We start from the raw sequence: 23167 nt of genomic DNA on the forward strand, positions 1-23167 counted from the left end.
TATTGACTCATTTCTTTTGGGAAGTTAAGAATTTCACAAAAAGACGTTAGGGAAGTGTGGCTAAAACACTTGAGCACAGAGACAGGAATTGAGACTCTGCCCACCATGGTTGCTACTTTTTTTCAGTGGCAAGCATACAGCTTTGAGCAAATAACTTCATTTATCTCAGTCTCAAGTCCTACTTGCTCTGGGCGCTGGATAGGCATAAGCCTAATACTAAGCTGTATTAGCTTTAGTTACAGGCCTCAGGGTTCCTAGAGAAAGAGAATTCAGTACATAAATCAAAGGACCACACTGAAATATGTACACTCATGTTTACTTTGTGATTTTTTTTCGGCTCATTACATTCTGATTTTTAGAACTAAAAATGGTCTGAAGAGGAAAAACTACATCTAGAATTACTTTGTTTCCTATCAAGATATTTCAGAAACATGTAATATTTTACAAGTTTTTTTTAAACCAAATTTGCTAGAAGACAATTGCACTCATATGAAGTCAAGTGAGCAATGTTCAAATTAGTTTCATTTTTTATCTTTATTTTGAGCACATTTATAAGACTCTGATAGCTCTTCAATAAAATTCTACGTTCTAAGATGAATTTCCATTGTTTACAGAATATCAGCCATGTACTTCAAGTGCTATAAGGGAAAAACTCTAAGCAACAAAGCATGACATTTTTCCTACATTAGTACAGGATAAGAGTTCTTATCTACCAAGTGAGTTAATAATAAACGGCATTCTCATAGAACACGTTCCATCACATGAAGAAAATAACTAACATTGAGCAAAAACCAAAACCAAAACAACTATCGATCCAAATGAAACGCTAGAGAAAGAGTTAAAGACTTGACATACACTGATGATGCACATGGTTAAATGGCACACACTCTCCATTATGACACCCCCAACGAACGACATTTATCTCCCATAGAGGAAGGGAATGCCTCCTAGGCCAGGTTATTCTATTTGTTAATGCGACACAGAAGCAGAAGGAAGTCTACAGTAGCGCTCTCTTCTCGAAGGCTAACAGGTTAGTTTCTCTAGGCAGAGCAAGCAGTGGGAGTTAGATGTGGTGAGGTGCTCTTGGGAGTCCAGGGAGCTCAGAAGGCATATACGTTACCTCAGAAGTTCAACTTTCTGTTGCATCTCACTGCACGTGATTTGCAAGTCGTGCATCATTGCCTTCAGCTCCTCCTCGTTTTCTCCTTGACAAGGTACACCTTTTTGCTTAACTAAAGCAGTGACTCTCTCCCTCAACTTCCTGGTCAGCTCCTGCAGCTTTTTTTTCTCCAGTTCTAACTCTGCTATCGTGGCCTGACGCGGAAGGTGTCTGTCTCGAAGGCCTAGGAGGGCAGTGTCTTCTTCCTCCGGTAAAACCTGCTTCTGTACTCGGGGCTGTTCTCCATGTGTCCGGACTCGTCTGTGTAGCCAGGCAATTTCACATGCTTGTACTCTTTCCAGAAGCTGTGTATTCTCCTGCTCGAGGTACTGGTGGTCTTGATAATGTTCTTCTATAATACGGTGTACGTCCCTCACCTCGGGCACACACTCTTCCAGCGTCTGGTGGGGTTCGGGCACCTTCCCATCGGGCGGGCCTTCCAGCTTAGCCAAGCGGGCTTCCCATAAGCAGCAGTCACGCTGGAGCGCCGCTCTGGCCTGCAGCTTCTCCAGCGCACCCTCAAGTCTCAAAACCAGAACATGCAGCTCCTCGTTTTCTCTCTTGACTTCACCGTAACTCTTTTCCAGGCTGAAGAACGTTTCCGTCGCCTCTTCCGCTTTCTTTAGCTCGTGCTGCAGTTTGAAAACTTCCGAAGTGAGCTCTGTGTTACTTTCGAGGGCTTCGTCGTAGCGCGTCTCCATCACTCGCAGCTCCTCCTGGAGACAGTCATTTTCCCTGCTGGCGTCTTCATACAGCAGCTTATACTTGGGGGAAGCCTCGGGGATTCTCTCAAGCATCTTCAGTTTCTTTTTCAGCACGGCGACGTCAAAAAGGAGGTCCCGTTTCTTTTCAGAAGCTCGACTGCAGTCTGCACGCAGGATCGTTAGCTGTCCCTTAAGCTGACAAATCTGATTCTTCAGGTCCCAGGTCTCAGTCCTGGTCTCTTCGCTATTTTCGAGCTCGGAAAAACTCTCCATTGATGCTTCAGACTCCTCCATTTTGACCGCCTGTCTCTGAGCAGAGCTCGTCCCTGGACTGCCCAGATCCGGGGCCTCATCGTCCGGTAGGTCACTGAGGACGCACCGTGGGCTTACACCTTCTACTTGTTTCATTTGATTTGGCAGCAAAAAGGGCTCTGTTTGTTCCACAGAATTTCCAAATAGCCCAGTAGCTGGCTCATCGAAACAAGAAGACATTACCGAGCCCGGCTCTAATTTTTGCAGCTTCTGTTGCAATCTCGAAATTTCCGTGGCCATTTTCACATTTTCCTTCACTGCTCGCTCATGAGCTCTCTGCAGGCTTAAGAGGACATCTCCATTCTCTTCCAACAGCTGCTTTCCTTGCTGGAGCAGGGACATGGCTCCACTTCCTTCCGCCGCCTCCCCTCCTGCTGCCTGGCAGCCACTCTCTCTCCTGGACCGAGGAGATGCCTGCTGCATTTCCTTAATTTTGTTCTGAAGCCTGGAGATGTCTGTGCTCATCTCAGCCCTCTCTTGGTCTGCTTTCTCACAGGTCACTCTGTGGACACTCTCCATGGCCTGCAGCCCGGACACCATCTCCTGCTTCTCCCGGTCCCGTTCCATTGCTAGCTTCTCCAGCGGCTGGCCGGCCAGATGCCCCGAGGCACCTGCCTGGCCCAGGACCTGCTCACCGTCCCTCAGCTCCCTTTCACGACTGCTCTTCAGCTCAAGGATCTGGTCGGACAGTAGGCTTTGCTGACTTTCTGACACGTTTCTTAGATCTTCCAGGTCTTTGAGTAGCTGCTCTCTTTCAACAACCATACTATTCAAATGTTCTTTGTAGGTTTTCTCCAGCATCTCTCTCTCCTGGGTCAAGACCAGAGAAGTGGCTTTCTCTCTTTGGAGAGTCTCTTTCAGCTGCTCCTGGGCTTCTGCACACTCCTGGGTGAGCTCGTCCTTCTCAAACTCCCACTGGGATCTCTCCTCAAGCTGCTGTTCCAGGAGCTCCTTCAGCTCTTGGTGGTAGTGCCCCTCCAGGCTTCGCAGGGCATTTTCACACCTCTCAGTGACTTTCTGACAATCAGCCTGACACTGGGCTTCTATCTGACAGGTTCTTCTAGTACACTCAGTTTCCATTTTTTCCCTAAATGTAGTCAACATACAGCATTACTGAAACTGCCACCAATTCGAGAAGCAAACAAAAAACAGTTCCCCATGCACAGAAGAAGTTGCCAGGCAAACAATCTAAACCCTTTCTAAAAACGGCCCTCACTTATTCCTACGTAATTGATTTCTACAGAGACAGGATCTCATTTCTGAGAGCTAGGACTGGCAGCCATAATTAATTTATAAGACTTACCTCTCTCTGCACTTAAGAGGGAAAATTTGGAAACCAACTTCTTTGGCATACTCCTGGGATGTGTGTGTTTATGGAAAATGTAAGCTGATTTTACATCAATGATCAAACGCATATTAACCTAATCCCTAACTTGGGAAATATATAAAATTCCTTCATTTTAATTAAGTATACATTGCAAGGACAGTAGTCCTATAAACCATACCTATTAACATAATCATTACATTTTTCCTTCTAATTTAATAAAGCAGCACCCAGTTAATCATAGAATGAAGCATCAAAGCCCTCAAATGTACCTGAGATTTCACGTGAGGAAGGTAAGCACAAAGCGGCATTTCACGCTTTGGGGAGGAATAGAACTTTACCCAGAATTTAGCTTACAAATAGCGTTTCTCGGACACAATAATTATTCTCATCTGGAACCTGAAAGGATACTTGTTGATACAAGAAATACGGTCTTTGAAAAAAAACAAAACAGTTCCAATAACCCCAGGGTAGGCTTATGTCTGTGGGCAAACGGGCTGAGAAACTAGAGTCTAGTCAAAGTCTCCTTAACTGACTGGAACTTCTGGTGCCCCCAAGGTACAGTGCCCTGGGTTTCTCCATTTCCCCCTATTTTCTTACCTTCCCTCTTGAAGTTCCCTTTGGTGTTTTTCCAAGAGCTCTTTTCGCAACTCCTCTTTCTCAAGAGTGTGCTTCTCCATCAGGCTTTTAAGCTGCTCCTGGTGAAACTGCTCTAGTTCCTGAGTCAAGCCTCTCACTTTCTCTTCTGTCCAGGTGCCATTTTGAATGAGTCCTTCTCTCTCTCGGTTAAAGCTTTCCTCTGCCTGCTCTAGGCTAGCCTTGAGTTCCAACTCATGTTCCAACCTCAGCTTCTCCTGCAGGTGAGTCTTTTCCTCATCCCACTTCTTTTGCAGTTCTTTTTTCTCATCCTCGTGTCTGCAGGTAGTTGTATGCTGTGCCTCCTTGAGCACCACTATCTGGCCCTGAAGTTCTGTAATTTCATTTTTAAGGTCACTTATTTGTTTTTCTAAGACATGTACTTCATTCTCATACTTTTGCTTCATGTTCTCTTGCTCCTTTTCACAGGCAACCTTGGTTTCATCTAGCTGCTTTTCATAACGGTGCACCTAAGGTCAGAAAGCAAAACCACCATAATGTTATTCAACTCAAGGCCGTGGAAAGGTGATCGGGGCTGTAAGCTACTTTTTGCCTATGAGACATGAGACATTCTTCAGTTTTCCCATTTTAACAACTTTAAAACATGTTAAATAAGATATATTTGAGTCAAGCATAGTTTGCTTTCCTTTTTAACTCCGTTGAATTTTATTATTTTTTAAAGATGTTATTTATTTATTTATTTGAGAGCGAGAGTGCACACATGCACACGAGCAGGGCGAGGGGCAGGGAGCAGAAGGAGAGAATCTCAAGCAGACTCCGCACTGAGTGGGGAGTCTAATGCAGGGCTCCATCCTATGACCCTGGGATCATGACCTGAGCCGAAATCAAGAGTCCAACGCTCAGCCAACTGAGCCACCCAGGTGCCCCAAATTTTATTAGTTTCTGAACAACTCTGATAAAAATGACTAGACTTTCACATAGATACCATTTGTCTTCCCAGGCATCCTGTCCAACTGTAGATGTAGCGTCTTAAACTAATTAAATTCAAATATTTCTTGAACACCTATCACAGGCATTCTGTGGGCCTTGTGGGGACACGATATTGGGTAAGATACAGTCCTGCCATCCAGGAGAAACCACCCTAGACGTGGTTTTGACAAGTACAAACAAGTATACCACAAGGCAGACTGAAAAATATAAAAGGTATAGAAAACAGAGAGCTATGATGTAACCTGGAGATCCAAAGAGGGAAAAATATCACATTTGGTCAAGGGTGTTCAGGAATGGGTTCATGCAAGAGGTAGCATTTGATATAAACTCTGAAAGGGAAGGAGACTTTCAAGAGATAGAAAGAAATCACATAGCATGTAATAGCACGAACAAAAGAGGACAGTTTGATGAAGAACAGCGAACTACTGGTTTGACAAGAGGAGAAGGTGAAAGAAAAGACTAAAAATATAAGTCGAAGCAACATCGTGGAGGGTTTTGGAGGCCAAGATTCAGAACTTGTACCTAATGCTAGCTATATCAAAGGGCTTTTTTGGTTTTATTAAGATGTTTTGGGACCAGTTGGAAATAATGTATTGGCCTTCAAGTTTCATGCTTGCTAGGGCTGAAGAGAATACATTCTGGAGAAATTCTCTCCTAGGAGGAAAAGGCCTCATGGTCAGCCTACGAAACCATCATGAGGAAGGGGGTTTTTGGTAGCCTCCAGACACAAGAGGAAATGCATAGAAGGTGATTATCTATGAGTAAAAAGAATTAAGAATATCCTACATGCAAAAGCTTGTCAGAGCTCAAAGAAATGAGAGAACAGGATAAGAAGGACTTACTTTTTCTTCAAGCTCCAGTCTCAAGCGACATAAGTCCCTGTGATGTTGTTCTTTCATCTGTTCAATGACCAGCTCCGCCTCGATGCTCATATTCAATGGATTGCATTCTTCAGAACCAAGCCCTGAAAACACATGGGATCTGTTGACCCTGCGGCAGGTTCTTTCAATAACACAACTGGCATCTGAGGAGGGACATCCAGTTAAACTAAGGAAAAATTTTCAGCCTAAATTACCACTAATGAGATCTACTAGGAAACCATAGAAGCCAAGAGGTTTCTTGTTTTCAAGTATTAAAAATGAAGGTGAACAGGCAGTATGGTAAGATTCTTTCATTGGCAGACTCTGTGCCAAACCTTAATAGAATCCATCTTTTTGAAGAGTAGGTGGGTAGGGGGTAGGGGTGGAAACTGTTCAAAGGTGACCTTCTAAACGAAAATGCTGTGGAGTGAGGTAACTTGGTGAAACCAACCAGCCTTCTATCCCTCAGACAAACTAGCAGGGGGGCAGTGTGGCAGAAGACGCCTGGAGGCATTACCTTCATGGGTCAAGATCTCGAACCCACCACTCGGTTACAGAAGATTGAGTATTAGAATATTGATTTCCTATAGTGCAAGTGGAACCCCATTTTAAATTATCAGCTAAAATTTTAAAAAATAGGGCATTGGTTAGGAACCTAGATATGGGCAGTTTGGGAGAAAAATTCTCAGCTCATACATATGGGTTCACTTCCACAACTGCCCATCATGGTGACTGAGAAGAACACTGAAATGTGAAGCATAAATTGGAGGCTGAGCCAGTACACAGACAAAGTGATGATGTCTAATACTATGTGGAAATCTCTGAAGGCAGGGGATTCAAAAAGGTTTTTCCTGTGGGGGCCCATAGGCAGATGGGAGAAAGGGCCTGTCTGGCATCTCGGATTGACAGTCTTGCCTTGGGGTTTCTTTTCATCTATTCTTTCTTTTCAGTTGGCATATCCCCAACTGAGAAGAGATACTTGGGGTGTAAGCAAACCCAAGATGGCACAGCTTCACACACCTATGAGGAGGACGCCCAACACTACAGAAAAAGTTCCAGAAAAGCTTCTGAGATGCATCATACGATCTGTTGGGTTCCATCCTCACACTACAGTAAGGCTACCGACCGCGTACTTAGAACCACAGGAAAGGTCTTCAGCTCTCTCCCAGTCCCCTCCCCAATCCCTTATTTATTCTACAGTGAATAGATAAGAGGAGGAATAAACAAACTTGTAAGAACCTGTACTTCTGTAGCAGTGGAGAAGACTATAACAGAAGAATTTATTATGAGCCCCTTCTGAAATTCAAACTCAGGACAGGGAGGAAAGAGGCAGAATAACAGGAGGGAGGAAAAGAGCTAATAATGCATGGAGCAGGGCTGCCAAACAACTCTGCCTTTCCACCTCGCCACCCAAAATCCTCCTCAAAGGCACAGTCAACCAACACTTATTTATTTGTTGTTTTACAGAGACAATGCTGATATTTAACACAGCCAGCGTGAGAAAACTGAATCCTGGTTTCTGGTTGGCCTGGTCTCCCAAACCATCACCATCACCATCCCCGTGAGGCACTCCTTAAGAAAGGGAGGATTCAGCAAGAGCTCAGTGCCTGAATTCTTACACTCCCAAGGCCTTAGATTCTCAGACTTGAGGCCAGTTTTTTCTTTTTTTTTTAAAACAAAGCAAATATCCTTGTGGTTTGATTTTTCCATTCCTTTGCTGGTACACATAAAAATCAGAAATATTTTCATAAAGACTTTAAAGACAAATGAAAAAACAGACCACAAGTGAAATAGCTCAAGAAAACATTGCCAGGGTTTTTCTGTTTAGTTTTTGTTGGTTGCCAAAGTTGTGCAATTTTACATTCAAACATGGCCCTAACAGTAAAAACCAAAGGCACAGCCTCTGAAAAGATGTCAGAATGGCTTACTCTGGTCAGGCTCGATGCAACCCGTGTTAACATCAAGTTCTTCTGACAGTGAGTTCTTCAAGGGAAGTCTCAACACTTTGCCTTGTGTGCGAAATTCTTCCAGCTCAGACTGGAGTTCATCCACTTGGTCTTGTAATACCTCGAATTTAAAAACCAACACCAGTCTTATAGCACAAGCAGCAAAAGAAAAAGTAAACGACATCACCAAACTAAAACCTTTTGTTTCGAAGAATATCATGCAAGTAAGAAGACAACCCACAGAGTGGCAGAATAGTTTTTGCAAATTATGTGGTCTGATAAGGGACTTGTAACTAGAATCTATAAGGAACTATTACAACTCAATAATAAAAAGACAATCCATTTAAAAATAGGCACAGGATTTCAAACAGACCTTTCTCCAAAAGAGATATGCTGAAAAGCACTTGAAGAGATACTCAAAATCTTTCGTCATCAGGGAAATGCAAATAAAACACCCACCACTTCATAACCCCTAGGGATGGCTCGACTCCAAAAGACATAGCAAGAACTGTTGGCAAGGATGTGCAGAAACTGGAACTCTCACATTGGTGGGAATGTAAAATGGTACAAACCCCTTGGGAAAAGTTTGGTGGTTCCTCCAAAGGTTAAACACGCAGTAATCTTATAACCCAGCAATTCCCCTCCTAGATATATACCCAAGAGAAATGAAAACCTATCCACACAAAAACCTGCACACAGATGTTCATAGCAGCATTATTCATAACAGACTAAGCCCAGTGTTCAACTAGTGAATGGATAAATGTGGTATAACCATACAAGAGAATATAACGCAGCAATTAAAAGAAGTGCTGATACATGCTACAACATGGATGAACAATGAAAACGTTACAGTAAGTGAAGGAGGCCAGTGGCAAAGGACCACATATTGTATGATTCTGTTTACGTGAAATGTAAAGAATAGGCAAATCTACAGAGACAAAAAGTAGATTATTAGTTGCCTAGGGAGTGATTACAGCTAAGTGGAACTGGAGTCTCTTTTTGGGGTGATGAAAATGTTCTAACCTCGATTATGGTAATGACTGTACAATTCTGTGAATATACTAAAAGATACTAAACTATACCCATTAAATGGGTGAATTGTATGGGTGAATGGTATATAAATCTATTTTAAAAAAGAACGCTGAATGGATTTGGGGGATTTGGGGAATTTGGGGAGAGAGAGGACAGATTTTACTAAAGAAATCATAACTTTAAAGATCTATAAGGAAAACACCTCTACGTGATTAGAGCCAAGAGCCAAAACTTAATTGTAAAAGTGGCATTGTTTCATTTCTTTTCTCAAAATGTGCACGTGTATTTCCCAGGAAGGCAGGCTATAAGCAACCTCATAAGGAAGTGATTATTTTCCTCATTTCTGGACGTGTACAATTTTCTAAAAGTAGTTAGAACTGTTATATTTTCCCTTGTTAAAATCAGTGTTTGTGATTTAAGGAAAAAAAATCCCAAATTCCTAAACTTAGGAGAGTTACTTAAAAAAAAAATCAAAGATTGCTATTATTTATAAGGATGTTTTTGTCTTTTCTGGTAGGGATTTTTTTTTTTTTTAATGTTATGTTAGTCACCATATAGTACATCATTAATTTTTGATGTAGTGTTCCATGATTCATTGTTCGCGTATAACACCCAGTGCTCCGTGCACTACATGCCCTCCTTAACACCCATTACCGGGCTAACCCATCTCCATACCCCCCTCCCCGCGTTAAAACCCTCAGTTTGTTTCTCAGAGTCCATAGTCTCTCATGGTTTGTCTCCCCCTCCGATTTCCCCCCCTTCATTTTTCCCTTCCTTCTCTGTGTTATTCCTTATGTTCCAAACATATGATAATTGACTTTCTCTGCTTGACTTATTTCACTTAGCATAATCTCCTCCAGTCCCATCCATGTTGATGCAAAAGTTGGGTATTCATCCTTTCTGATGACTGAGTGATATTCCATTGTATATATGGACCACATCTTCTTTATCCATTCATCTTTTGAAGGGCATCTCGGCTCTTTCCACAGTTTGGCTATGTGGACGTTGCTGCTATGAACATTGGGGTGCAGGTGCCCTTCTTTTCACTACATCTGTGTCTTCGGGGTAAATACCCAGTAGTGCAATTGCTGGGTCATAGGGTAGCTCTATTATTAATTTTTTGAGGAACCTCTACACTGTTTTCCAAAATGGCTGTACCAACTTGCATTCCCACCAACAGTGTAAGAGGGTTCCCCTTTCTCCACAACCTCTCCAACATTTGTTGTTTCTTGCCTTGTCAATTTTTGCCATTCTAACTGGTGTAAGGTGGTATCTCAATGTGGTTTTGATTTGAATTTCCCTGATGGCTAAGGATGATGAACATTTTTTTCATGTGTCTGTTAGCCATTTGTATATCTTCTATGGAGAAGTGTCTGTTCATGTCTTCTGCCCATTTTTTGGACTTGATTATTTGTTTTTTTGGGTGTTGAGTTTGAGAAGTTCTTTATAGATCTTGGATACCAGCCCTTTGTAGTGTCATTTGCAAATATCTTCTCCCGTGGGTTGCCTCTTTGTTTTGTTGACTGTTTCCTTTGCTGTGCAGAAGCTTTTTATCTTGATGAAGTTCCAAAAGTTCATTTTCACTTTTGTTTCCCTTGCCTTTGGAGACGTGTCATGAAAGAAGTTGCTGTGGCCAATGTCGAAAGGTTATTGCCTATGTTCTCTAGGATTTTGGATTCCTGTCTCACATTGAGGTTTTTCATCCATTTTGAGTTTATCTTTGTGTATGGTGTAAGGAAATGGTCCGGTTTCATTCTTCTGCCTGAGGCTGTCCAATTTTCCCAGGACCATTTACTGAAGAGACTGTCCTTTTTCCACTGCATATTTTTTCCTGCTTTGTCGAAGATTATTTGACCATAGAGTTGAGGGTCCATATCTGGGCTCTCTATTCTGTTCCCATTGGTCTATATGTCTGTTTTTGTGCCAGTTCTGGTAGGAATTTGTGATGATTTACTGGCTAAAGACTTGAGTGGTTTTGCTTTATTTGCATTTTGTGAATAAAATAAGGAATGTATTCAGAAAAAAAACCCCAAAAACCACAGGACAAAAGCAAATTACATCAGATTAGGTCTGCAGTGTTTGATTAAGGCATCAACATGACCACATATTTCTCCACTTGGAATAAAACTATATTCTCCTCTAAGCACTAGCAATTTCTGACCTAGATAAGGCAGACTTAAATGCAGTTTGCCTGATTCCCTAATATTTTGGGGATACTAGATAATAACAGCTAACATTTGGGTTAAGTGCTTACTATGTTCCAGGCTCTGTTCTAAGCACTTTACAAATATTCACTCATTGACTCTTCACAACAACCTACTGAGAGGGTACCCTTATGTTTACCAATCTTACAGATGAGGAACTGAGGCATGCACAGATTATTAAGTGACTTGCTTATGGTCACTAGTAAATGATGAAGTGGGATTTGAACCCAGGCCCTCTTCCACGTATTAGGTTCTCTTTAGTCACTCACCCTGCACTGCTGCTCATATTCATTTCTCATCTGCGTCAGCCTCTCTTCTTGCAGAAAGAATTCAGCACTGCTGGGATCAAGGTCACCAAACTAGAAAAGGAAAAGGACATAGTTTTCATTTTCCCCAAGTGTCCCTCTTAGACCTTTAACCCACCAAAGGCCCCACTTTCTGGTGTTCACGCAGAGTATGGTCTCTTGAGTATGAAAGGAATGTGACATTTAAGCAGAACATTACCAACTGGATGATGGGAAGAACATACTAGAGTGATGTGTTCAACTAAGGCAGGGATCACTTCTCAGTGCTAGGCAATGTTTCCTTCGTATCCAAGCTCTGAAATTACATCCCTGCCAAACCGACGGCCTCCTTGAACCATCTAAATACTTCCCTCATAGACATTTCCTTGGTGGCATTGCTTCTGCTCTTTTGAGTAAACTACACTTTGGGCTGCGTGTCAGGAGATCAAATTTAAACAGATTTACCTTTTCTGCTAACACGTTTTCCAAATTTCGCTGGAGTTTGTTTGTCAGATTCTCATACTCTGCCAACTTCTCTGCATTTTCCAGAAGCTCATTTTCTAGACGACTGTTTTCCTGAAGAAATTAGGGGAAATTAAATGGACACTGAACTAAAAATAAGCAAACTGTTGTATCTTTTTATAGGATGCATAAATTCGTGCCCTAGATTGAGAGAATTTGTTCATCTTGAAAGTTTCAGTAGATTAGAGAGAACAAAAGTAAATATAAAAAAATTGATATTTACCTTATAACCCAAAAGTCTGCCTCCTCTTTCTTTGATCCTACAGAATGATGCTGTCTAATATGGCAGCGACTAGCAGTCACATGTGGGTAGTGAGCACTTGAAATATGTGTATAGCACAAACTGAGATGTACTCTAAGTATATAAAACACCAGATTTTGAGAAGTTAAGGCAAAAATGTAAAATGGCTCAATAATAATTTTTGTATATTATGTGTCAAAATAATGTTTTAGAAATACTGCATTAAATAAAATTCAGAATTAAATTCACCTGTTTCATTTTATGCAGCCATTTGAAAATGTGAAGTTACATATATGGCTTGCACTGTATTTCTATTGGATAGCATCGCAATATAATCTTTAATGACATGAAAAACATTCTCAATATATTGTCAAAATTGGTGGCAGGAAACCTTGTTCATCTGATAGCAAAAGAGAACTCAGAAAAGTATAAAAAGTAGAATAATGAAAATCAATTTTATTGATGCTATAAAAGCTGCACATAAAGGTTTTTCATAACTTGTATGTTTAAATTATTATAATAAAATAACACATCAACCGAAGTCCACAAAAGATGTTTTTTTTTTCCTGTATATATAATACTTGCTAGATTTCTACCCACATTTGCTTAAAAAAATAAATTAAACCTCACAGACGTGCATTTAGACGTATGTTCTGTTCCAGTGTTAAAGGCTAATTGGAAGAACATTATTTTCAAAGTATATTTTGCCAAAAGAATATAAAGCCAGTATATTTTTAATACATTCTAGTTCACACCCTCACATAGCAATATGGAATAAAAAAAGAATGTGTTTGAAGAGTTTTTTTTCCTTTAAAAAAAAAAACAAAAAAAACCCCACCTTCTCCCAAAATGCCAGTTCTAAAACTCTAATCTTTCAGAGTATGTCTAAATTTAGATGTCAAAACAGTTAGGAGCAATCTCTGCGTATCAGGCCTGTGCTGGTGCTCTGGCAACTAACCAATCCGATTCTGTTGCTGACCACAGGGAAAACACAATCTGGACTGTGGGGAGGGAGACAGATGTAGATACGGTCATCCATGATGCCTTCTCTTCTGGCAAGAAAAAAGCAAGCATCATGGGAATGAAAGAGTCCTGTGGTCTGCCGTGTTGGAGAAAGCAGTGAAGGAGCCTAAAGACCCGCTGAGGAACCAAGAGAGCTGAGGGCAGTTGCGGTGGGCTCAGGGCCATGGCTGGGGGGCGGGAGGCTACTGGTGGGACCTGTGGTTGGAAAAGCAGGAGGCCAGGCTCCGTGCCAGGGGCCTTCGGGGCTACCACGCTGCACTTGAACGAAGCATAACAGCATGCTCTTCAGTCAGTTCTTCGGTAAGGTAACTCGGGGGGTCACAGGGACGGTGGGGAGATGGAAGAAAAGGTGCACACAGGTCAGCTGAGAAATTCTGATGAATTCCGAACCTCTGCAGAGGTTGCAGACGGAGATGAAGGGGATAAATCTGAGAGACCTTTCAACGCATCGGCAGGTCTGAGAGACCGATGAGTGAGGACGACTGAGGATTTTAGCTTCTGTGACAGCACATGGTCATGATGTAGATGAAGGAGAAAATTCCGAAAAGGAAGCAATTTGATGGTGAGGGTGGGAGAATTCGCTCAGTTTTTCATGTGTGGAGTTTCAGGAACAACTGTTAATATTCTTTGTATATTTATTACCTTCCAAACACTGCATATGCAGCATCTCATTTAATCCACATATTTAAATATGCTCCTTTCTACACAAGGAAACAGGCTGGGATAACGTGATCAAGGTGTTCCAGTATGGAGTGGTATCCAGAATGGAACTAGGCAGACTGAGTCCACAACGGGCCCCCTTTATCTCTAGACTACACTGCTACACTGTACCACAGTCCAATGAAGAGAAAGATCGCTTCCTCTCCTGAGACACAGGAAAGGAGAGGAGGATGTGTAAGGCAAAAGACATATTTGGAAGCAAAGAAACAAAGCTGCTGAGCTCTGTGTGGCAGGAGCTAATGCCATCTGCTCTGACCTGGGGTGGGAGACAGGGAACGGAGAGGGCCTCGACCAGGTGTCCAACAGCCCTAAGGACTCAGTGCAACTTGGGGGGGAAGAAGAACAAGATACACTAATCAGCACTGTCAGCAAACCAGAAACCTGGCTACTCCTGAAATCTGGATCCCAGCAGGGGCTCGGCCATGTCTGGGTCATGACTCAGCAAGGCAAACTTCCGGGAATCCTGGGACTGAGCCCTGTGCAGACCATCCTCTTATGGAGCCCTAGTTTTCCAGGCAGTATCCCCAGCAGGGACACAGGCCAGAGACCTAATAGGAGGATTACCTTTAAAGAGAGAGCAAGGCGGTCCCGGATGTAGTTCTCTTCTGTTTTTGCCTTTTCGATTTCCTGCTCAAGTTCCAAACGCTGCTTGCTCACCTGCTGCAGGATCTGTTCTCTCTCCTTCCGGAGTTCATTCTTTAAAGCTGCTATCCGTTCCTTGTACTCTTCATCCAGTTTCCTGTGAGAAAGGAAGGCCAATGAGCTGCCATCAAGTCCCTCAGAGGTCCAATGCAGATCCACCAAAAATGGAAACAGAAAGTCACAGAGATGGGAAGCTCCTTGAAGGATCTAATGTGTCCCGCTTTCCTTTAGGCTTGACCACACCTACGGCCCTCCAGCCGGGTGTGGCCAACCAGGCAGACAGGCTGAGCCCCACCGAGAGGGGCCAGGGTGGTGGGAGGGAGGGACGTGGCCCTACCAGTCACACCTGAGGTTGTACTCATTCCGCCGCTCTATGGCCGCATGGTGATCATCCACCTCTGAAGCCATGAGAGACTTGAGCTTCTCAGCCTTGTCCAGATCTGAGCGTAGCTTCTCTTTTTCTCTGATCACTTGATCAACCCGCTCCCTAGAATGAGAAATAGACCGAGTTCAAGGGAAACTGTCTCTAAGCAACAAGGAGACCCAGAAAAGCTCTCATCTGGCTTGCTTCAGTACAAAACCAAAACCAAGACAACCAGAACCCTTCCAAACAGAAAGACATTTCCATGGCTCCCTTCAAAAGCCTAACGCAAATCTAAGCGTTACCTCGTTTTCGCAGTGGTGATATGCTAGGAGACAAGCCACATCCGCCTACAGAATGCATCACAGGCATCTAAAGGACTTGTTGCACAAGTGGGAAAGGGAACGGGGCAGGTGAACCTTCTACCCAACTCACAGCAAATGTCGGATCTCAGCCTTAAAGCTGGCCAGAGCCGCCTGGTGAATGCCATTTTTGGTGACCAGAAGTTCATTTTCAAGAGCCAGTGTCAATTCTGTCAGGTTGACATTTCCATCAAGGCTGAAATCCAAGGCCTAGAAATCAGAACAAGTTAAAGACCATTATAAGTTCTGTCCTCTAAAGTGGAAGCAGTGAAGGGTATACAAACTCAGAGAAGTGGATGTATAGTCAAGAAGCTGGATGATTACATTTCTTTAGTGACTGCTTAGGGACAATCTTCAATCTAAGATCTCTCTGAGGAAACAACGTACTTATTTGCATGTTTAAAAAAATACTATCTGCCACTGTAAATAAATACAATAGTGTGACTCTAATCTTTACCAACCAGAGATCAGTTAAGAGCACCGCACTTGTCAATAGTTTAGGAGTTAAAACATGGAAAGTAGTTAGCAACAGACTCCTGGTCAAACGGGGTAAGAAAAGTTACCTCTTATCTCTGAGATCTTGTGAAAAGAAGAATCATTAAGGAGAAATCAAATCAAATCAGTTTCAAAAACACTGGAATTTTTCAGCCCTTGCCCAATTTGTCCTTTTTCTCCCATGTTAGCTGCCATACCTTCAGGATCTCCTGGCTGTTCTCAATGCCCTCTTCCTGCCAGGAGTCAAGTATTTTCTCCACGGATGCGTAGCCCATCCCATCATCCAGGCAGGAGAAGACCCGAAAGCCAATGGTACTCGTCATCACTGATGGGGTTGTGGTGCGTCGGCCACTCTCATCAAAGGACTGGAAGAAGAAAGAGACTTGAGCCAGGTTAGGCATTTCAACCAGACGTTGACCCAAACTGGACAGCCTTGACCACAATGAGCAGAAGAGATGGCTCTCTAACGCTACTAGAAAAACAGGTCATGCAGCCCCTTTGATCTTTCTTTCCCAAGTGAGTCAAGAATGCACAACTTATCGGGCGCCTGGGTGGCTCAGTCGTTAAGCGTCTGCCTTCGGCTCAGGTCATGATCCCAGGGTCCTGGGATCGAGCCCCGCATCGGGCTCCCTGCTCCGCGGGAAGCCTGCTTCTCCCTCTCCCACTCCCCTGCTTGTGTTCCCTCTCTCGCTGTCTCTCTCTCTGTGTCAAATAAATAAATAAAATCTTTAAAAAAAAAAAAAAAAGAATGCAAAACTTATCAAAAACAGTTGATCGGGTAGCAAGTCCCTTGACACAGACGTGTCTCTACTTAACACCAGGTTTCTTCTGACCCACAGCTAACATTAAGGGGCATAATTAGTGGCTTCCCACGCTGTAATTTATGGTCATTTTTCAAACCCAACTTCTCCTTCCCAGTGGTTTAGTCTTTCTTCTTTTTTTGCTTCTTTCTCCTTCTCCTTCTTCTTCAGACAACAGGTTAGTTCATTACAAACTATTCAAATGGGTTTTAACTTCTACTCACGGAGAAATCACTTCCGATTTATTTCTTACCTGCATGGAGAGGTGCCTTTTCAACTGTCTATAGGGAGTAGATGCTGATGGTGTGAGGGATTTTCCATTTTTGAATAAGCCATAGAAAAAATCTTCTACACTCATTGTACCGTCAGGATCAAGATTATGGAAGACTTCCTCAAGCACCTAGAAAATAGTAACCACTTACTTTCAGTATTTCCCTCAAAATAACACAAGGCCCAAAGTACATCTGTGGCCAGTAGAAATTGGCACCACTGTTGACCCTAAGGCTCCAGAAATAGAACATGTCCCTTTATTCTCATGTCACTGAATTTATTTTCCTTTTCAGTAATACATCCTTCCTCCTCCACAAAGTAAACGTCCATTTTCATAATCTTACGCAATTTAGCAATCAACTGTTTTTTCTCTTATTCATACTCCTAAAATGGGTAATCTTTAATGTTGCTATAGATTATTCTATGGACTAAAAATTTACTTTAAAAAGATAAAGGTATAGCTTCCCAGTGTTGTAATAATAGAAATAAGTTTGGACTGGGGACACCTGAGTGGCAGAGTCGGTTAAGTGTCTGACTCCTGATTTCAGCTCCGGTCATGATCTCAGGGTCATGAGATGGAGCCCCGCGTCAGGCTCCACACTGGGCGTGGAACCTGCTTAAGATTCTCTCTCTCCCGGGGCGCCTGGGTGGCTCAGTTGGTTAAGCGACTGCCTTCGGCTCAGGTCATGATCCTGGAGTCCCTGGATTGAGTCCCGCATCGGGCTCCCTGCTCAGCAGGGAGTCTGCTTCGTCCTCTGACCCTATCCCCTCTCATGTGTTCTCTCTCTCTCAAATAAATAAAATCTTTAAAAAAAAAAAAAAAGATTCTCTCTCTCCCTCTGCCCCTCCCCTACCTCTCTTAAAAAAAAAAAAAAAGTCTGGACAGACATTAAGCCATTATATTGTGGTGACTTTACACGATATTTTGCTTACGTTGAATTTTTGAAATTGGTATGTTAGAACAGCACAATTTAGTCTGGGACAGATTGCAATTATCTAAGAGTTTGGGTCTGAAACCCAGGACTTGGGATTAAGAGCACTACTTGGAACAACATTGCATGTTTTGGGTTTTTATTTGTTTTAATGCTTTAGCACAGGAGAAATGAAGATCAGATAAGACAGATTTTGTGTGTGTCCAATGGAAGGATCCCAGAGATGTAAAGAGAAGGGAATTTTGCCTGGCTATTTTGTACCCTCTAACAATAAGTAGTCCTCATCACATAACTGGGGAAGGAGAAACTGGATTATAGTCCCTTCCAGAGGCTTGCCTAGGAGGTGGTTTGTCCCCTAGCTCAACAGAGGAATATAAAGGGATGAATAAAGCAGCATATGAGTCACTGATACCACAAAACAGGGAGGAAAGGCAATGATCTCCTTTTTCCTGGCAGTTGGATTCCTCTTTACTCTGGGGGGGGGGCTAAGGTTTTTCTATACAGAAACTCCTCCGTTGTACAAATCACCTGAGGATCTTGTTAAAATGCAGACTCTGATATAGGGGGTCTGATATTCTGCATCTCTGACAAGCTCTCAGGTGATGCGCATGTTGTTGAGGGGCAAGGAAACCGATTAAGCAGCAAAATTACTCATGAGGCATTAGAGTCTGCAACTGGATCCATTCTAACAAAGGCCTCTTTGTGACACATCTTTAAATTTTGACGATTCATTTCATAAGTCTGGACTATTGCTAGGGTTTGTCGTCTCATAGCTGTTTATTTTATTCTTCATGGAAGTGCCTGAGGCATTTATTTCAAATGCTTCTTTCCAATTCACATCCAATAGGGAACATCTGTCTCTATCCTTTTTTTAAATACCACTTCCTCTGGAGAGGTCTCAGAAATAAGAAACCATTTTTTTTTTTTTTTTTTTTTTTAAAGAAACCATTCTAAAGAGTGGAAATCTTTGGAAGAAGAACAGTTCTTAATAGAGAATTAAATGGTAAAACCAATGGAAAGGTGTTTGGGGTGAGATTCTGGGGTTACTAAGATCCCTTAGCATTTCTGTCTTGCTCTTACCAACCAGAAGACCACTTTCTTGGAGGACTAGGCTTTCAGGACCACCAAGCCAGAAGTCACAGTAAATCCAGGTGCACTGACCGAAGTTAACAAGCATTATTTCAGCTCTAACCTTAGCTCCACACTGCTTGGGGACTTGTGACCTTAGCCAAGTCGACGCATAGCTTCCAGATTGCCTAAAAAAACCCATCACCTCATCTGTTCAAAGTAGCGGAGCAAGTGAGTCCTGCCAGTAATTGTACACAGGGGAGCGGGCAAGTGGCGAAGAGATGGCTGTGGATTCAGAAGGCAGGGTTGGGCTGAACAGAATGCAAGGCAAATGGGCAATGGGCCCTGTGCAGGAGCCAAATCTAGAACCCAGAGGACATTCTTACTCCTCATGACACACCAGCTGGGTCTCGGATGGTTGATCTCCCAGTGTGTCAGCTGGGAAATGACGCACCAGACTAGGGTTAACAGACCCAAATACCCAGAGAAGCCAGGAAGGCAACGTAGATTAATAAGGCCGGGTGGTCTTGAGACATCACAGAGTGGCGCCATTTAAAGCAGGGAACTGAGCAGCACGTGAGTGCATGCCCTGTCCAAAGGAGCTCGCCGGCCACCTCTCACTGCTCGCACAATGAAGTCAAATATTCTGGTTCTTAGAAAAATCTCCTGATTTAAAAAAAAAAAAAAAGTGTAGCAAAAGTTCAAGTTTTAAACATTGGGCAGGCCAAAGGAAAAAAACCAAAACCCCCAAAACTTTGGGCCATATTTGGCATCTAGGGCGATAGTTTGCCATCCCCGCCCTACAGTTGTCCTTGCTTCTGGAAAGCAGGGTACGTGAGACAGGGAATCTAGTTCCCCTTCATGGTAATGGCAACAAGCAGCAGGGACATCACTTTTTTATCTATAAAATGAGAGGTCTAAAAATCTAAAATTGCTTTTGGCCATGAAATCCTATGATCCCAAGTTACAGGGTGATGAGATCATCTTGAACTTTCAGCTCCTCTGTGGTCTAGAGCCAGTAGTATGAAGTACTATAGTATTTCATGATTTTTTTTGGCGGGGGGAAACATTAAGTAAAAGCTATATTCAATGAGTAATCTTTTACTCATCCTCCGATCGGAGGAAAATAACTAAATGGGCTACTTTTTTTCCTGGGCTTTGGAAACTCCACCACAGAAGAAAATGTAACACTCCGCAAACGGCTACAGTTTATTCCAAGAATTGCTCTTAGATAAATAATCCAAGTGTGTGCAGTATTTCTCGGCAAAACCACCCAAGGTTCTGCATACTGCACTGGTTTATAATTTAGGATGAATTTAATTTTATGACTCAACAAGCAACACTGAAAAATAAATGACCACTGAGCCATTAAAAAGATAGTCAAAGGGTACAGAACAGTCACATATTCTAGGGAGAAGGAGGGGAAAAGCTTTTCTGCAAATTCGGCTACTTGGTAGCTTTTGATGATAAATATCTAGTTTAGGAAAATAATACCACATAGCCCCTGAGCAAGCAGACAATATTGGTTTCAAATATCATTATAATCAAAGATTCCCCCAACTACAACTGCAGCCCCAACCTCTGAGTCCCTCCTTATTTTCAGCTCTTTGAAAGACAAATCTTAGAATTATTTATATTCTCATGTTTCATGGCTATTCACGCACCCAGTCCTGCCAGTTCCCCTCTTAATTCTTCAGAAAAGGCAAAGCTCAGAATCTTATCAAGCAGGAGTCTTTTGGGGACTCCTTCAAGATTCTTCTGTATATGTTCAAAACCACCAACCTCCCCTTTTTCATTTCCTTATGACCAGAATATTGTGATGGCTCCCGGCTGGGCCCCTAGCCACAGGCTGTCCCAACACCAATATACCCCACAAAAGCAGCTCAGACCACCCTCAGTATCGAAGTCTGTCCTACATATTACTCATTCTGTGGTTGATAATGAGATCTTCGCTCCAAAAACCTAAACTCATCAGCCTGGCCTTTGAAATACTCGCCCAGTTCCAATCTTCTCAGCTCCCTGCGTAATCTGTCCTCCGGGTTTTCCCACATTTGCTCTGTGAAAGCCACTTCTACAAATGTATCTGCCATCGTGGCTGCACTGAGGTCATGGCTGATAATGACGTGGGGTAACATGCTTAGCACAGCGAGGGGCTCAGTGGGTGTCAGCTATTGTCAGGGTTTTTTTGTTTTTTGTTTGTTTTCCATAACACAACATGAGCTTCTCCAGGAAGAATCTTCATGGCTTACTTCCTAGAGAAAAAAGAGACTGGAGTCTCTGTAACATGTGGCAGGAAGCCAACATATGGCTCTTCCTAGCCTGTGGCCAGTCTAGACGTTATCATGATTATTTCTGAATAAAAGTATGAGGTAAGACTTACCTCTCCATCAACATTCTGCAGACCATACTGCTCACAGATGGAGACCAGCTTCTTTCGGTTCAGGTGACCATCACGGGTGATCCCCAAGTCTTCACAAACCTCCTGCAGTTTCTCTTCTATCCAGTCTTGGGGAGCGGAAGACCCACTCTGTGAGGCATTCAAGTCGTCTGGGTTCCAAAATCTTAACTGACCTGAAATAAAAACATCTATTGTGCTGTCCGCAAAGGAATTGCAAAGAGAGAGCCTATCCTCAAAGAAAATTGTGCTTTTTGAAAGTCAATATTACAGGAAAGAGACTATCAATGCGGATTCCATTTTGATTTGAGTCTGCAGTTCACATGAAATAGAACCACAGGTTCTTGGGCTGCAACTGGAGTGAAGAGGCACCTTTTTTTCTACACCATGCAAGAAACACCTCCTGCGCAGGCATACCAAGGTTCTAGGTTTGTTTTATTCCAACTGAAAGCAAGCACAGGCTTAAGGCTTCGGTGTGACTGGGGGAGAAGGCTAGTTGAGAGCCAGTCCAGAGAGATTTCTATGCCCTGCCCCAACTATAGCTACCAGACGTCACTATTGCCGCTCTTTCTAGTCGAAGCACTAGAAGTGCTTTTACTGAGAAGGAAATGATTTCATGATAAGTATCATAACATAATCATAAAAGTCTCAGGATTATCCTGTTTCCAAATCTTTACACCTTCAAATATTCTGCCCTACAGACAAACCCACTTGAAAGAATAAATGGTTGTAAATTGCATGTTACTAATCATTTAACATTAAGGATAGGTTTTATTTGAACGCTTAAGGATCAGACTTATTTAAAAATCAAAATGTATTTAGCCTCTATTCAAAGTTCTCACTTCAAGGTAAATTTTTCACTTACATGTTAGACATTTCTAAAGTCATTACTCAATCATGAGATAATTACTGGCACAATTTTGTGTGCCTGGAAGAACCTTAGGAGGCTGAGAAGTGCATTTAGTGCTACCCTTACTATTTATTGAAGAAATTAAGCTCATTACTGCTGTGTCTTTCCAGGTTAGAGACCTGGAGAACACACAGTAATTACTCTTAAGTGGAGTTTCGCCAGGGTAGCCTGAGAAGTGGGAGCAGGTTCTGGCAGCTGAACCACAGTGCCATCTGCTGGCCCCAGCAGTTCAACACGTTCTGCGGCTTCGTCCATCCATCTGAAACTTGTCAATGGGTGCGTTTTAATAGGTCTCTATTTAGTTTAGGACTGCTCATAGATTAATTTCAAAGTTTGTTTAAGAGAGTAATTGACCCATAAGTAAAATTCCACATCTTAGTTGCCATACCTTGCATGAGGTTAAATGCTAGGGTTTTAAAACTATGAACTTTCCCCTGGGAATGAGTATTTTTTATGGCTGTTGTTCTCAGGGTTACTTCTCGGCTGGCCTCCAGCAAGCGAGGCTGTTGGGAAGAAGGCTGAGAGCTGCAGGAAAGGGGGTGTGGAGTCTGAGTGCCCTGCGACCAGCAGAGCCGGACACACACTTGGTTCCTACCTTCTGCTTCATACTCCTCACTGCGTTGTGTCTTCCAGTGCTAGAGAAGGCAAGAGAAGATTAGTGTGCGTTAGTACATATTCAGTCTTTCCAAGATCAGAACACTCCCTGGCTCTGAAATCATCACCTGGGTGAGTCACATGACTCAGAACCCTCCAGGTTAACTCTCCTGAGTCAACCAGCCAATCAAGAAGAGACTCAAGAAACACCACATAGCCGGCTGCACTATTTCACTAGGGATTTGCCTTTCGCATTTGCAAATTGACTCATTCAACAGCAAAGCCTATCACAGCCAATAAAACAAAGCCAAAGCAAATATTCAGAATCCATCAACCAACAAAAATTCATACCATGCATTTATGAATTTGTTCTTCAATGTGTACTGGGTGCGAGGTATTATGGTACATCTTCAGAATACG

The 23167-nt window shown here is 42.7% G+C and overlaps 1 protein-coding gene across 13 annotated transcripts in view; it reads right to left on the reverse strand.

Moving 5' to 3' along the window:
- NIN (ninein) overlaps window positions 1-23167 on the reverse strand; it is a 99016-nt gene that overhangs the window by 27934 nt on the left and 47915 nt on the right. For 12 of the 13 annotated variants that reach the window (XM_032405074.1, XM_032405073.1, XM_032405078.1 and 9 more), the window contains 13 exons: window positions 22749-22788; window positions 21229-21419; window positions 16832-16978; window positions 15976-16143; window positions 15357-15493; window positions 14907-15047; window positions 14483-14657; window positions 11878-11988; window positions 11398-11487; window positions 7875-8013; window positions 5929-6050; window positions 4100-4605; window positions 1121-3262 (listed from right to left, as the gene is read on the reverse strand). In XM_032405074.1, the coding sequence (XP_032260965.1) occupies window positions 1121-3262; window positions 4100-4605; window positions 5929-6050; window positions 7875-8013; window positions 11398-11487; window positions 11878-11988; window positions 14483-14657; window positions 14907-15047; window positions 15357-15493; window positions 15976-16143; window positions 16832-16978; window positions 21229-21419; window positions 22749-22788 (4109 nt within the window). The remainder of the gene's footprint in view (window positions 1-1120; window positions 3263-4099; window positions 4606-5928; window positions 6051-7874; window positions 8014-11397; window positions 11488-11877; window positions 11989-14482; window positions 14658-14906; window positions 15048-15356; window positions 15494-15975; window positions 16144-16831; window positions 16979-21228; window positions 21420-22748; window positions 22789-23167) is intronic. The other variant, XM_032405086.1, reaches the window with a different exon arrangement.

Source organism: Phoca vitulina, unplaced genomic scaffold, assembly GCF_004348235.1.
Source record: "Phoca vitulina isolate PV1807 unplaced genomic scaffold, GSC_HSeal_1.0 scaffold7, whole genome shotgun sequence".
Taxonomy (NCBI): domain Eukaryota; kingdom Metazoa; phylum Chordata; class Mammalia; order Carnivora; family Phocidae; genus Phoca; species Phoca vitulina.